The 15,975-nt window shown below is 43.0% G+C and overlaps 2 protein-coding genes across 4 annotated transcripts in view; one reads left to right on the plus strand and one right to left on the minus strand.

The window, feature by feature from the left end:
* NINJ2 (ninjurin 2) overlaps positions 1–12,841 on the plus strand; it is a 46,781-nt gene extending 33,940 nt beyond the window's left edge. For 2 of the 3 annotated variants that reach the window (XM_081210478.1, XM_081210480.1), the window contains exons 2-4: positions 7,392–7,623; positions 10,565–10,745; positions 11,039–12,841. In XM_081210478.1, the coding sequence (XP_081066604.1) occupies positions 7,392–7,623; positions 10,565–10,734 (402 nt within the window). In that variant the 3' untranslated portion in view covers positions 10,735–10,745; positions 11,039–12,841. Of the gene's footprint in view, positions 1–7,391; positions 7,624–10,564; positions 10,757–11,038 lie in introns of all 3 variants that reach the window. The other variant, XM_081210479.1, reaches the window with a different exon arrangement.
* Positions 12,842–13,052: 211 nt separating this feature from the next.
* The window catches only part of B4GALNT3 (beta-1,4-N-acetyl-galactosaminyltransferase 3), a 71,101-nt gene continuing 68,178 nt past the window's right edge, over positions 13,053–15,975 (minus strand). The window contains exon 20 of the mRNA XM_081209893.1: positions 13,053–15,629. Within this exon, the coding sequence (XP_081066019.1) occupies positions 15,524–15,629 (106 nt within the window). The 3' untranslated portion in view covers positions 13,053–15,523. The remainder of the gene's footprint in view (positions 15,630–15,975) is intronic.

Raw genomic sequence — 15,975 nt, forward strand, 5'->3', positions numbered from 1 at the left:
CTCACCACCCAGCAAGGTTATTTGCAACAGTATCTGGGACATGAATCTTTGCATGCTTTTGCACACACCCATTCCATCCCAGGTCATGCTGAAACCTAACACACTGAATACTGGGCTCTCACAGAGTGTCAGTGTCCTGTTTTTAATGGTCGTGGCTGACCCAGGTCAGGTTTAGGTCAGCCAGGAGGAGGCAATGCACAGCAGCCTCCTGGAGCTTGCATCTTGACGATCTACTGTTCTTTTGAAGCAGGGAACTTAAGAAGTGAACTCTGGGTGCTTCCAGATGACCTGTTTATTGATCTTCCACCCTGATTGGTTTGCAGGGAGATTAGGTGGCTGTTGGCTATTTAATGAGCATTTATTCTGATTTGTTTGTGTGGAGGTTAGATGATGTTGCATCAAAGCAAGAGTTATCCAAAGAGTTTTGCGCAAGCAGGCATCTGCTTCTCATTTCCTTTTGTCCACCTGCAGCCCCACAACCACTCTTCATAACTGCTCCAGCAGGTTGGAGAACCCTTTTGATCAGATTTGGGGGTCATGTTAGAGACTTGGGGGGGTGGAATGGGCAGACCCTGGTCTTATTTCACAAGTAGGCAGGCATCATTGGATACCGCCTACTCTTGACACTACAGACTTGCCTAATGAAGATACAGTGGTACCTTGGTTTACGAACTTAATATGTTCCGAAAGTCCGTTCTTAAACCAAAGCATTCTTAAACCAAGGCGTGCTTTCCCATAGCAGCGGGGGACTCAGTTTACAAATGGAACACACTCAACAGGAAGCGAAACATGTTCTTATTCCAAGGCAAAGTTCACAAACCAAAACACCTACTTCCGGGTTTGCAGTGTTCTTAATCCAAGTTGTTCATAAACTAAGCTGTTCTTAAACCAAGGTACCACTGTATAGACAACCTATTTTTGTGTTTTTATTTATTTTGAGTATTTATATGCTGTTCATCAAAAATAAATTCCCAGGGTACTTTATAGTAAGGATAAAAACGTAAGGAAAATACTAAAATGTATATAATAATGAAAACCTAAAATATCAGCTGGTAGAGCAGCATAAAATTAACTAGGGGGAAATGTTACATTATAGAAAACCCTTAAATATTTTTTTTAAAAAAACTTGTAGGCCGAATATATATCTTTCCAATGAAAGATTAAGGTAGCATCAAAGGCATTTCATCAGGTCAGCTGTGTTTTAAATTTGTCCCAATGAGTGATCTGCATAATTGAGAAAAGGTGGTATAGAAATATTTCTTGCAAACTCTGCCCTTCTGCTTCCTTCATTTGCTTGAGCAAACTTTCCATTACAATGTGATCCCAGAGGCATTCAAACCAGATGGCAATACTGGGATTTGATGAGCTTTCCCAGTTGCTTGCTGCTGCTGTAGCTCTAAGGAAAGCCAGATGAAGCCTTTGTGCAGGATATGCAGCCGATTTTGTTGTAGTTTGGCAAGTGACAGGGAAAATGTGGGATGAACAAATAACTAGCAGGAAGACGTGTAAACACCCCACAAGCAAGTCAGGATGAATGCAGGATGGATGCTCATTGTTGTTAAACTACCCCATTAACATCAGAATGGTTGATCAGTAATGGCTAACCACCATGTAAGCTTTGTGCAGCAAATCAGGAAGTCACCTGGAGTGGTCACCTGGTGCAGCCTCTTATTAGACCAAACGAAGTGTCACAAAATAGTGTGCAAGCTTTGAGTTCAAGGAACTCCTCATCAGGTTAGATGGTAGACAGAGCTGATGGGTCGGTGGAGAAAAATTGACTAAGGTGAAGCTATGGAGTTTGCATCTGGAAAGCAAGATAGAATACAGGGGGAAGAGGTTGGAGGCACTGAAACGAGGCTCTGCTGGGTGCTGTGTAGATTTCAGGCTGCCCTCCCAGGACTGCAGGGATGGAGCATGCAATGCTTGTTTTCTCCATATCCTAAATTATAAAACCCAGCTGTCTCCATCCTTTGGTGAAACACGGGTTCCTTGTAGGGGAAAGACATCTTTGGGACTTCCTTAAAGATAGGGCCTGGATACGGTACACCCCCAATACTCCCTAGAAGGCTAAAAAAAATTAGACTTGCTGTTTTTACATTTGTCTGCAATCCCAATTACAATATCAGGGGAGTGTGATGGAAGGATGAGAAACAATTAATTGGCATTTGGTTCTGATGGAATGACTGTGTGCCTTTTTAAGTGTTCCAAGGAAGCCATAAAGCTGTCCACTGGCATCCTTTTGCAGTGATTTACCTGCACTTTAAACGTTGTGCGCTGCAGGGCCAAAGCCAAGATCTCGTTCTTGTCCTTTATTCCATGTTGTTTCTTGGAAAGGGAATGTGTCAGCAGGGGCACGGCACCGCCATCTATTAACAGTTTGAATGTTGTCTGTTAAGCTCAGATTTGGAAACAAATCTTTGTCTCCCGTTTGATCACTATTGGCAGCCTCTTCTGTCCCTTTGCCTCCCCGCCCAGTTTCATGAGGACAACATTGAAAAAGCACATCTGGGAAGTGTGTAGCTGTGTGAAATCTCAAACAAAAGACTCCCAAGTAAAATGAGAAGTTTTAACATTTGAGCTTCAGTTTTGCACATTTAGAATATGGGAAGGAAAACCACTTAGTGAATAATATTGCCATTTTGGGGAGGTTTTTTTTGCATAGTCAGGATCTAACCTGAGCAATTATTAGTTGGAATGTTTTAAATTAGAGAGGTGTTACTGATTTTTGCCTTGGATTTTATTGTTGTTTTAAACTAGTTTATATGATAAATGTTTAAAATCATTTGAGACATTTATTTTATTATGAACCACTCTGAGGACTTCATCTGGGAAGTGATCTACAAATTTAATAAACAGTTAAATAAAGAAAAAGTGTGGTATTTTCCTAACTTGCAATAACTCTTTGTGGGAGGTTGCTGGCGCACATATTTCAGGAAATGGGTACTGGTGGAAATGTTAACAGAATGCAGTCAATGCAGCTGGATTGTACCACCTGTTCTTGGTGCAGAGCTTCAAATTTGCTCCACTTCGCAGACTCAGCCCTTATTTAAACAGTCTGGGGCACAACTGATCTCTGTGTGCATCTGTTACGAGACTGGAGGTTAAATAAGACAGGGTTTATGTGTTAGACTTGCTGGTCAGGTGTGGCTAGACACATCCTTCTGCTATGTAAACAACAGGTGATATGTTGCCATGGGAATGAAAAATGTGTCAAGAATTACTTCTTGATACAGGGCCATTTACAGGATGAAAGATTGAAAGTTGGAATTTAACACTAGCTTACTAGCAGTGTGCTTTCATTGGAATGTTAAATTCTGATTAAACTACCATATTTTTTAAAAAATCCTACCTTTCAGTTAAAGAAGCAAGTACCAGAAAATGGAAAGCATTGCAAGAGAATATCAGAAGATGTATTATATTTAAAATGTCATGACTGTTAATACAGTACAGTATTTTGGCTTTGAGGCTTTTGAACAAAACCCAGAGCTTTTGAACAGCTCAGTTATGAATACCTTGCTGATGTAAATGGCCTTCTTGATGCCAATGAGAATATCAATTTATATGTATTTATATGCTTTCCGTAATATGCTTAATGTGGTTTACATCAATACTTGTTGCAAATCCCAAAACATGTCAGATTTCTGAAATGTGTGTGTATTCCTATATTTTAAATACAGGTTAGTGGCAGGTAAAGCTGTGGGGGGAAATCAAGATTTGGTGACATTCAGTAGCAGATGTGTTTTAGAAATATGGATTCCCCATTTTTCTGTTAAGCTAAGAAATAGGGACAAGCTTTTGCAAAAAGGGGGCTGTTTGGCATTCTTTCTTCTCCTATTGCCTTTTGGCTCAAGTTCTAGTGGTGACCTCAGTCAGTGCTGAACAAATTCTGTATCTCTAGCCTTCAGAAAACAGTGTGATTGTACAATCATAAAGTGCCTGGACTCCTGCACCCAGTAGATGGGGTGCCTTTTTTGTTCCCTGTGTGTGAATTGCCTGGGTGTCTTTCTGCGTTTTATTTGGAATCCCACAGCAACTTGCTTGGAATTAATGGCTTTTTAATAAAGTGCCTCCACAGCTAGTCTCTGCCAGCAGACACTCTCAAAGAGGGTTATTTATCATTCACATGATCCCTGTCTTTCTGTCTCATGCTCTCCTGTTGCCCTTTTGTTTCTTCCCTCACTGCCTAAAGATCTCAAAGCGGGCAATGACACTGGTAACTTGGGATGTAAGAAGGCATTGATTCCCTTCCTGCCCCATATTTGTCATATGCTGCCCTGTTTCTGTTCCTCTGCAGTTTGGCTTCCAACAAAAAAAACCCTTTATTTGTCTCACTGTCTGCTATGGTGAAATTTTGCACAATTAATTACCATACGTTATCATTACATTGTTCCACATCATTGGTTTCATTGCAAAGGAAACACAATACAAATGGAATGGGAAGGTGAGTAATCAATTACGTATTGTCATGTATCATCTGCAAATTGTAAACAACAGCAGTGATGTATTAACTGGATTTATTTCTGTTCTGAACATGGGATGAGCAAGTGAGCGTGAGCAGTTTCCACTCCCAGTAACCTAGGGGGATATGAGCAACCTATGATAGATATTTGTTTACGATAGCTGCTTCCAGAAGGGTAGTCATGTTAGTCAGTTGCAGCAAAAGCAGCAGTCTTGTGGGGCTTAAAGGCTAACAGACAGAGGGTCAAACGAAACCAGGGACCCCACACACAATGTCCATGGGTATCTGGGTGCCCACCAGTATCTCCTGTGCCATAGGGCCTTTGCTGCCCATGAAAGGTCTCTGCAAATATTCCTTCAAAAACCCATAATGGATGCCACCTGTAATAATAATAGGGGTTGCTCGTGCGTAAGTTGCCGCCACTCCTGGCTAGGTTGCCTGGTTAAACCTTTCTGTCTGGACAGCCCTTCACTTCGTGGCTGTTTCAGTCGCTAGCAGAATCCGTCAGTGGGCGTTTCTTAAACCTTTTCCAGCATAAAAGCTGTTTGACGCCAAGTCTCCTCCTACTCTCCCTGCGCGGAAGTCTTCTGCACAGGGAGGGTGTGGGTAGCGGAGGACCCGTGCTCTCCTCGCTGGTCTCCAGCGAAGAGTCCTGGAGCCCTCTCGCCGATTCCCCCATCTGCCCCCCTTCATCCCTGGTGTTACGCTGATTTCCTTCCCCAGTTGAATGAGCTCCCTCTCTCCCTGCTGGGCCCTTCTCCAGCATCACTTGGGAGCCTTCCCTCCGCCTCTGGCTCCGATGTCAGTTCCCTGACACGACCCAACATTTTCATTAGTTTATTTTTTAAAATCTTAAAAATATATATTTTCTTTATTGAGCCCCTGAGTTCCCTCCCTCTTTTTTTGTTCTGTTCTTTTGAGGTGCTCCTTGTCTTGCACCCCATTCCATACCCTATTTCTCCAATGAAAATAGGGATGTCCTATTTAATTAATAATACTTTTCTTTTTTATACCCAGCCCATCTGACTGGGTTGTACCAGCCAGTCTTGGTGGCTTCCAACGTACATAAAAGCATAATAAAACATAAAACATATTAAAACTTCCCTATACAGGGCTGCCTTCAGATGTCTTCTAAAAGTCAAATAGTTGTTTATTTCCATGACATCTAAACGTTGTCTAGTTACTTATCTTCTAGGCTCGGGGGCCATGTGATTCTATACCCTTCAGTGTTTCTCTGGTGAAAATAGGGATGTCCTAAGGAAAAGCGGGATATTCCAGGATCAAATCAGGAACCAGGACGGCTTCTGTAAATCCAGGATTGTCCCTGGAAAATAAGGGCACTTAGAGGGTCTGCTTCTTAGCTACAGCAACAGGTTCTGGGGTCCAGGGAGTAAAGCAGTTGTGCTTTCCTTGGTTTGGCTTCACATTCCTTGCAAGCTGAGCTGGTATGTCTCAACAAATTTCAGTCTTGCTTTTTAGTGCAGCATTTTCCAATCTAGTGCCCTCCAGATGTTTTGGACTGCAACTCCCACCATCCCTGACCATTGACTGTACTGCCTTTGGTTTTCAAGAAGTTTGTGTTGGGGATAAAATGGCTGTTGGAGAGAGAAACTATGGAGCAGCAGCAGCAACAACAACTATTAAGGAGACCTGCTGTAGGGATGTAAGGAAGCAGGGTTGTTTGCTGTTTATTCAATAGGTATCAAACTTTATTTCAGTCACAGACCAGCATAAGATAAAACGTACAGATAAACTGAACACATAAGACTTAAAGCAGGTAAGGGATAAAGCTAGTAATTAAAAGGGGATTATACATACTTAAAAAGATAGAAACAAGGACAAATGGTTAAAAGCGACTACAGTGGTACCTCGGGTTAAGAACTTAATTTGTTCTGGAGGTCCGTTCTTAACCTGAAACTGTTCTTAACCTGAGGTACCACTTTAGCTAATGGGGCCTCCCGCTGCCACCGTGCGATTTCTGTTCTCATCCTGAAGCAAAGTTCTTAACCCGAGGTACTATTTCTGGGTTAGCGGAGTCTGTAACTTGAAGCATCTGTAACCTGAAGCGTCTGTAACCCGAGGTACCACTGTATAAGGGAGGGAGGGTGAAGGAGCACAGGTCTTGCATTTTGCGCCTAGTTTCTGGCGCAAGCCATCCTTTAATAAATATCCGGCATGGCAGTTTGCTGTTTATTATATTTGCTCTGAGCAACAAAACAGTCCATAAGATAGTAAGAAACTGCAAAGGCAATTAGCCGTCATGCGGGTGACCTCTTTTCCAGCTAGGTAATAATTAACCAGCAGTGACTATTTGAATGTGGTTGCAGTAAACCCAGTGAGGTTCTCTGGGTTGTACCCAAAATATTTGTTTATCTTTAGTGGTAGTATGATCTTGCTCTGGCTCCCTTTCAACAACATTTACTATCCTGTTGGGCAGTTGGCCCATTCATTCCTGGCAGATGCTGCCAGACTAGAGGTTACTCAGAGCTCCCCCCTATGGCCACCATGAGAACAGGAGGTAATAACTATTAAAAATAGATGGTAGAATTTGAAGATCTGAATCTTTAATGATGGACACCAACTTGCTGTTTTCTTAAAGGATTAGACAAATTGATGGAGGAGAAGGTTAGCAATGTCTACAGGATGTGATGGCTATGCTGTACCTCCCCTGTCGGAGGCAGTATGCCTCTGAACACCAGCTGCTGGGGATCACAAGTGGAAGAGAATGTGATTGTGCCCTGCCTGTGGACTTCCTGGTGCTCTTCTACCTGAATCCTGCTCCCTTGTTTCCCACGGGTATCTGGTTGGCCGCACTTAGAACAGGCTGCTGGACTAGAGGGGCCTTTGGCCTGACCCAGTAGAGCTCTTTTTATGTTCTTAAGCTAATCTCTTTCTCTGATGTGCCATGACCTTTTTCTTTCTCCTCCTCTAGCCATCCATTCCTGGCTCCAGGTTGGAAAACATCATCAACATCAATCATTACGCCACCAAGAAAAGCGTGGCTGAGAGCATGCTGGATGTGGCGCTCTTCATGGCCAATGCTGCACAACTGAAGGCAGTGCTGGAACAGGGGACGTCCTTCCAATATTATGCTGTCCTGACTGCTCTCATCACCATTTCTCTCTTCTTCCAAACTGTCATTGGGATTCTCCTGATCATTATAGGTAAGCATCTTTCTGCAGACCTCTTTGCTTCTTTCAAAAGTTCATTCCAGGGATCATCATATGAGGAAAGAGTGATACCCAGCACAGTGCTCCAGTGCTTTTCACAGAGCAGTTCAGATGCTACTTTAAGTCATTTACCAGATTTCAAGACATTGCCATGTGATTAGGAAGCTGGGGTGGGACTGCTCAGTGGTAGAGAATCTGCCTGGCTAAACAAACATGCTCTCCCAAAATATGGGAGTCCCTGCCCCCCCCCCCAGTAAGGAGAGGGGTGGGGAAATGCCCTGGAAAGTGAAGATAACATTTACTTTGATGCAACGTCATCTAACCTCCCCAGAAATAAATCAGAAAAGAATGCTCATAAGATAGCGAGCGTAATCTAATCTTGCAAGTAATTTTAAAGTTAGAATTAAAAGTAAGGACCAGGAACCCATGTAGTTTTCTCAAGGCTGTTTTGAGGGATTCTCCGTTTGACAGGCCTTAGTTAGGAATCTCATTTCCATAATGCCCAGTGTTGCTCTTAATCAAAAGACTTTAAAAAATAGCTCTTAGGAAGAAACAAGTTGGATGCTCATTGAATGTTTGAGCACACACAGAGACATTGCAGATTAGGGCAACGACTTAACATGATGGCAAAAAGAGAAATAAATGTGTCACCAGCAAAGGAGCACTGATTTACAATGAAAGTAATTTATGAAATGTATAGATGAAAACTTAGAAATAATTACTGTATTTTAAATAGGGAAACAATAGGGACCTGCTGGCCTGTGTGCCTTCTCAGCTTGCTGTCCAGATGCTCACTGTTAATGGGACAATTTCCAGGCCACTTTTGCTCTCCCTTCTTAGGTTTCTGCATCTTTCAACCAGACAGTCCTTCAGAGGATGCTTTCGAATACAGGGCCACCTTTTTGAAGTAGGAAACAAGGCTGCTCTACCCAAGCTGCCCTACACAGCCTCTACCACCCCCGCCTGCCTAAACCCCATCATTTGCAGCTATAACCCCCATCCCTTTCTCCCTTTCACCTCCCTTCTCCCCCGCATTCCATTGCTGCCCCTACAGTTAATATACAGAGGGCTACAGTCTCCAGAGCTGTCTGGCCCGACCCCGGGTCAGCCCCACTGTCCCCTTACATGATAAGACTTACATGATAAACACAGGCCTGCCTTTCTCCGCTTGTGAGTTTGGCATTGAAAGGAATGGCGGAGGTCGTGAACTTGGGCTACAGCTAATGCTGCATCAATGGAATCTCTTCTCTCGTTATGGGGCCTGACCGCAAACATTCCTCAGCTTCCGCAGCTGCTGTTGGCCTCCAGCCTCTGGCTTGCCCTAGAGAACCAAAGCCATCTAAAAATGGAAATATCTGGTGTGTGTCTCATAGTCATCTGCTTCAAGCTTTTGCCAGCTTGGCTAGGCCTGATGGGAGTTATAGTCCAGAACTGCTGGAGGGCACCAGATTCGCAAAGGCTGGATGTAGTCTGCTTTATTTAAAAAAATTTAAAATGGTCCTCACCATTTTGGATGGTTGCCTTTGGTTTTAGAGTTAGCTCACACTGAAGAGGTGGCTGCATCTAAGGCATTGCACAAAGCGACAGACCACAGCAGGTTTTCCTCAATTTGGTGCCCTCTAGATGGCTTGGACTGCAATTCCTAGCCGCCCCAGCATCATACAGCTGAGCTCTCTAGAACTAATGGGAGATGTAGTCCAAAACACCAGGGTGTGGACACCAGGCTAGAGAAGGCTATAAGAAAACCACTTTTTGCCACTGAGCACAGCAAGTCCTGGCTCTGTGAAGAGTGTAACCTGGACAATAAACATGCTTTCCAGAACATTTTTGGCATACTCATGCTTGACTTTTCAGGTGTATATTTGTGCATCAATAAAGAAGGGCAGGATTTAGCTTCCTTTTTGTGGGAGAGATCCCTGGAAACCTGAGGGTTGTAGCCAATTTTAAGGCTTATCCACACCTACCTTTTGCCTTGCTCTTTCCAGGCATAGAGCCATGCTTAAAAGCTCCTTGTCCAAGCCTTTTTAGACTTTGGCTAGCTCTCCGCTTCCATGTCTCTCGCCATCCTTCCCAAACTACAGCTTCCCACTTGGAGCTAGGGTGGGAAAAAAATGGTTTTAGCTCTCCGTATCTTCCAGAGAAATCTCCAGGTTTCCCCCCTAGCCATTGGCTTCTGTTGAGAGGCATTTCCCAGGCCATTCTTTGCCTTGAACATGCTTTTTCCAAATGAAAGCTGTGGCTGGCACAGCTGGACACCAACCATTAAAGGACATTAGCCACCCTTTTCTCTAAACCACAGCAATCAGGCAGAAAACTCACGGAAATATGAAAAGGACTTAAAGCTGTACTCATGGGCAAAATTAGGTCACAGATTATTTTTTTATAAGTAAATTTTCAACTCAAGGAGGCAGGCAACATCCTAACATTGCACCAGGCGGCAGAGCAGAGAAGGGAAGCATAGCTATTTCATCTGTGGAAGAGTTTGACCCAGGCATTGTTTCACCACCACCACCACCATCATCATTTTATTTGTATGCTGCCTTCCATAGTTAAAACCATGCTCATGGCAGCTGGCATGGACACATTCATATAAACACAAACATAACAAAAGTAGTCATAAATAAAACATCAAAAACAAAGATAACACACACACACATCAATAAGAGCAATGAGACCCCAGCCCAAGTGTCTGTTTGGCAGCCTCAGCTTTTGTAGCTGGAGTCAATCAAGGCTCCGCCCTCCCAGGTGGAAGGAAAGGAATAGTGTGTAAAACTGTGTTTCCTTACCTTACCTTATTGGAGGAAAGAAAATATAAGCCTATTGAACATTTAAGAGAATAATAATAATGGTGGTGGCGGCACACCTTCTGCAGAATGTAGTGAGCAGAAGAGTTTTCTCTGAATTCTGTCTTGGTTTTGTCTTTTGTTTTTCATAGCTCGGATGAACCTGAACGACGTGACGAAGCAGCAGCGCCTGAATTTGCTCAACAACATCGCCACAATCCTAGTCTTCATCATAGTCATCATCAACATCTTCATTACTGCTTTTGGTGTGCAGAAGACGGGTCTCTATCCTAGCATTTATGGTGGTCGGAGAATCTACTAAGCCTTGGAAGGGTAAGAAAAGAGTGAGTCTTATGCTTCCAGATTGGACAGATAAACACTCACCATCCATTTTTGCCTATTTGGACATAGGATACTCCATCAATCATTATTCTTAGGCAGTTCATAAGTAATGAAGTGGGATGATGGCAGTTCTTCTCTCTTTCTCTCCCCCCCTTCTCTCCCCCCCCAAATATGAAAAGGGTGGTTATCTCTAGGGAGACAGTTCCACAGCAGAGGAGTCTTATCCTTGTCACCATCAACAGTAAGATGCACAACCTGCCTGAGCCTCTTGTTTTTCCTTGCAGGCTGGAGCACATGGTAGAAGATAGCTGGAATGCCTTTCTGTATAGCCTTATTGATCTCAGACTTGATGATCCATTTAAGATACACAACTGCCTGGGTAAACCCTATTGCAAGTGCATCAGTTGCTCCTTGTGGGCTACTTCTGCAACATGTTTACAGCTCTGAAGAGGTGAATAATTTTTCAGCTGATCTTGACAGCAGCCTCTCCTCATCTCAACCCATAATGATGTTTATCTCCTGTAATGGAGTAGTGGGGAATTTCAGGTCAGAGAGCCAAATGCAGCCCTCCAGGCCTTTCTCGGACTCTCCCCAGGTTAGACTTCTTCCTCAGCCAAACACTCCTCTCTTCCCCAGCTTACATCACCCACTGGCCCTACTCTGCACCCTTTTTCAGTGAGTGTGAGTGTAAGTAAACACTAGCCTACCATACACATGAAAAAAGGTTCTTCTTTGTCTCTGACCCAGAAGGGACTGTATAAAAAATGTTCCCAACCCCTGGTTGTAATGAGATTCCTCTGCAATTCAGAAGATTGCATTCAGCTAGAGTTTCCCAGCTCCCACCAGGAAAGGAGCAGCCCACAGTGATTCAACTTGATGTACTCCATCAATGGCAGCAGCAGTCAATGTAAGCGACAGGGACAACAGTATCAAAATAAAACATTGGAAGAGAATTACAAATGAGCACAATTGATAAGGGGCAGGTGCTAGGTCACTAGTTCAAATTTTGTCCAAGAGGACACTAAGTTGTCAGATGAAGACAGATTTGCAAAGCAGGAGAAAAAAATGATGTAAGGCTGCAATCCTAACCGCAACTGCTAAGAAGTGCTGCTGAATTCAGTGGGGCTTGCTGCCAGGGGAATGGAGTTAGCATTGCAGACCAAGCCATCTTGTATGAGCACACAGCATCGCCCAGAGAAGAGGTTGCCCACTGTGTTTCTTTTTGATTCACTGCTCTTGCTTGGCGTCCACCTGAGCAGTGAATTAGTGTGGGATGCATGTCTCCGGATGAGACTTTGTTTCTGTGTTGTGTAATGGGATCAGCTGCTCTCAATGATGGGATGCAACAGAATGACCAGCCCCAAATAGTGACTCACACAGGAGCACAAGTTGTTGGCTCCTCTGAGGGTGGATAGTTATTACCCTAAAAGTAAGAATGAGAAGTGTACCTCCAGTTTTAGCTCAGAGAAGAGTCTGCCCCAGCTACTAAAACATTGAGAAATGCAATTATTAAATGAAAAGCATTATGTTACCCTGATCCAGTAATCGGTGGTGGTGCAGAGGCTCTGATGCAACTAGCTGAAACTCCTGTTATTTTGTTGGAGCTCCTGAATAGCCAAGATTCCCATAGTTTCTATGTACTTAGTCCTGCTCCTCCACGGGTGTAAATTGTTATGTAAAACTGCTTAGTTTTTTGCAATTTAGCTGTATACAAATTCTGTTATTTAAATAAAATAAAAAGTGTACTTTGTGTGTGTGTACACACACAAAAGGTATAAAACTAAGATTATAGTGGAAATACAGACCATCAGCTTGCATGTGGCAAAAAATAAATTGCACTATAAACCTCTGCTGGTGGCAATAATACTATGCATAGTAATGCAAAGCATTTTAAAGCTGTACAAGTTAACCTTGATTTTTGTAAACAGTGCATTGCTTCTGAAAGTTATTCCCATGCTGTCCTTAGCCACTCTTACAATATTTTATAAAGGACTTGCAATTTTGTCATCCCACTTAGAACTGGTGCATCTTTTGCACATTCCAACTATTTGCTTTCTCTTTATTTATTAAAGTATATTTTATCCAAAGGTGTGGCTTGGTCTATATATCAAATTACTCAATGCAGACTGTGAATGAAAATCTTAAGCACTAAACATCTTTCTTTTATATCCTTTTATAGAATAGTACATAGCTACCCAGATACAAAAGAGGAGACAGATCCCATATGCAAAAAAATCACATTAGATTGGTCCACTTTGCAGGCAGGCATTTGAGGGTCAGAAAAAGACACCACACACATTTTCTGTAAGGAATCTGTATTTGTAAACGGAGGCACTTATGCTTCCTCTTGCAAGTAAGAAAAGGTTTGGGACTCATCAATAAGGCACACATTTCAGTTTAAATATACCAAAGAACATTTCAGATATTCACACAAGCTATAAAAGGTGTAGAGGTACTTTAGTGAAGGTGACATTGATGACACTGGAACAAACAAACAATAGATTCATACAGGTAAGTCCTTTCAGCATAGGCCCTTAGAATTTCCTTCTTTGACTTCATAGCAAAACCCAATCCTGATACACACATCCAACGTTTGATGTTTATGTATCTGTGTGTCACCAAGTCAAAAAGATATTGTTGAATCAATGAAATCTGCACACATTTAAACAGGATTAAATAATAATTCTGAAGAAAGAGGTTTACTTTGTTTTTAAATTGGGTTGGGGGAAGCACTGACCCACAGGCCAACCCACATCCTCCTTTCCTTGCCTCATCCCCTCCTTCTCCACACTGAGGCTTGAAAAACTATAATAATTTTATGCTGCATGGGGGTGGGGTTACAGTGGGTGAAGAAAGAGTTAAAAAAAGAAAGGAGTCTGGAAACTCATATGTTTCCAGAGACAGAAAATGCCATTACCATTATCATTTGGCACACACACACACACACACACACACACACACACACACACTTTAATCCACCTGCATCAATGAACCAGCTCAGCTCCTCATTTTACACACAGCTGTTACCCATTTTGTGTGACCTGCTTTAAGGACTGGTTTGTTTCCTGAAGGTGTCAGGCCCAAATCTGACTTCCAGTTTGCACAACTTCTTGCTACTCCTTCCAAAACTGCAGCGTAGATAGCTCATTTTCTTACATATTTTCTGATGCAAGGATACCTGGTCTTCATACATAATCAGTACCAAAACGTAGTAACAAAACCATAACTTTAATTTATCAATTAATTTTACAAAATATATCTTGTCCTTCAAAAAGGATTATTTCCCCTGCCTCAGGGTGACTTGGAGCACATTAAAATCAGAGTACAAACAAACCAACATTAAAACGACAAAATAAATAGAAGGGGTGGGAGGAGAGTGTATAAAAGCTATTTAACTCAATGGGACTTCTAAAATATATGCCCAGGATTGCACTGTAAATGAGGGATGGGGAACCTTTGGCCCTTCAGATGTTGTTAGAACTCCAACTGATCAGCATGGCCAGTTTTCAGGGATCAGTGTTTCCCAAACTTGGGTGTCCAGCTGGTTTTGGACTACAGTTCCCATCATCCCTAACCACCGGTCCTGCTAGGTAGGGATGAAGGCAGTTGTAGCCCAACAACATCTGGGAGGCCACAGTTTCCTAATCCCTGCTGTAAATTAATCTCTTGAGTGCTAGGCTATTCAAGGGTTGTTGTCTCAAGTTCATATTTCCAGTTCCCTGTTTTCCCCATTTCCTATGACTGTCAGGATAAACACAATTCTGTGCCAAAAACCTATCTCAAGTCCTAACAGGGTTTTGACTCAGCTTAATGGTAAGAGAGAGAGAGAGAGAGAGGCCGCTTATTGAGAAATACAGATGCAGGGAAGCCACAAGGTGAAGGCTTCAACATAATTCTTTTTGCTGTACCTGAGCAGAGCACAATATGCATTAAGTGAGGAGAAGAATCTGCTAGGCCCCTTTAGTATGTCCTGACTGGGTTTATGTACAGGTATTCAGACACAGCCCACATATCAGAGTGACTTTGGTCCAAAGGCATGGATTTCAGGACACAGTTTTTGTTCAAGTATCTCAAAAAAGGAAGCATCATTAAAAACAACTCACACTACACATAACGAGGCTATATTCCTCTTTCTAACACACTGTGGAAGGCACTCCTTTTCATTTGTACCCGTTGACCAGAGAACTGTGGCATAACTGATGCTTCTAAGAAGTGAAAGCATTTCAGTAAAACCTTGGAAGAAGTAGGAAGGCACCACAAAGAGAGGCTTTTGAGGCAGAGGGATGATGCAGGGGAAGAGGAAAGGGGAAGGGTGATAGCTTGGTGGTAGAGCACTTGCTTTTTATGCAGAAGGTCCCATGTTCAATCTGCGGCATTTCCAGGTAGGGCTGACAATGTTTCCTGCTTGAAGCCCTGGAGAGCCGCTGCCAGTCAGTGCAGACAATACTGGGCTAAGATGGACCAATTGGTCTGACGTAGAGGAAGGCAGCTTCCTATGTGTGCTTTTTGCATCCCAGAAGTGCATCTGTGACATGCTGGTGAGAAAGTTTGGTTTTGTGCTCTTAAAAAGATCGCTGTCGTGGATGTAAGACACTAGAGGTAGGATCGTTTTCTTCCCATTTTCATTTTTCTCACAAGATTAAAGCTCTCAGTTCTGCGCCTGAACTTATTTTCTCATAACGCCTAAATTAATATTCTGACTTCTGTAGTACTGGAATCTTCTCCTCGACATGCCTGGATAAAGTCTGCACTGCGAGTGCAAATGTTCATCACATCTTCAGCTGCCGTCGGTTCCACATGCCCCGCTTGGAGTGGAAATGGTGGAAGAAGTTTCTGAGAGAGAGTCGTTCCACCTCCAGGCCAGCCTGAAAGATCCTGTGGGAGGAAAGGGAAGGAGAGAGATTAGAACGAGAGGCTAACTAGGACTGCCTGCTTCTGTGGAGCTTGGATTGGGAGGGTGGGGGAATCTTTAAAGCACCATGGGCCAGGTCTTTATCAGGATCAGGACTCTAGACTCTGATTAAGCAAGTGATCAGGAGGGTGGGAAGTTGGGACAGGAATGGCAGCCACAGGAAACTACCCCTCCAACTAAGAGTAAGGGGGACCCTTCAGTGGCAGTGGGTTTTTATTGGACCAATGGGACTTACTTGTGAGTGAATATATAAGATTGCTCTGTTTGCGTGTAGGAGGAAGTTTTTTACGAGGATGAAACTTAGTGCTT

Source organism: Podarcis bocagei, assembly GCF_964188305.1.
Source record: "Podarcis bocagei genome assembly, chromosome: 10".
Lineage (NCBI taxonomy): Eukaryota > Metazoa > Chordata > Lepidosauria > Squamata > Lacertidae > Podarcis > Podarcis bocagei.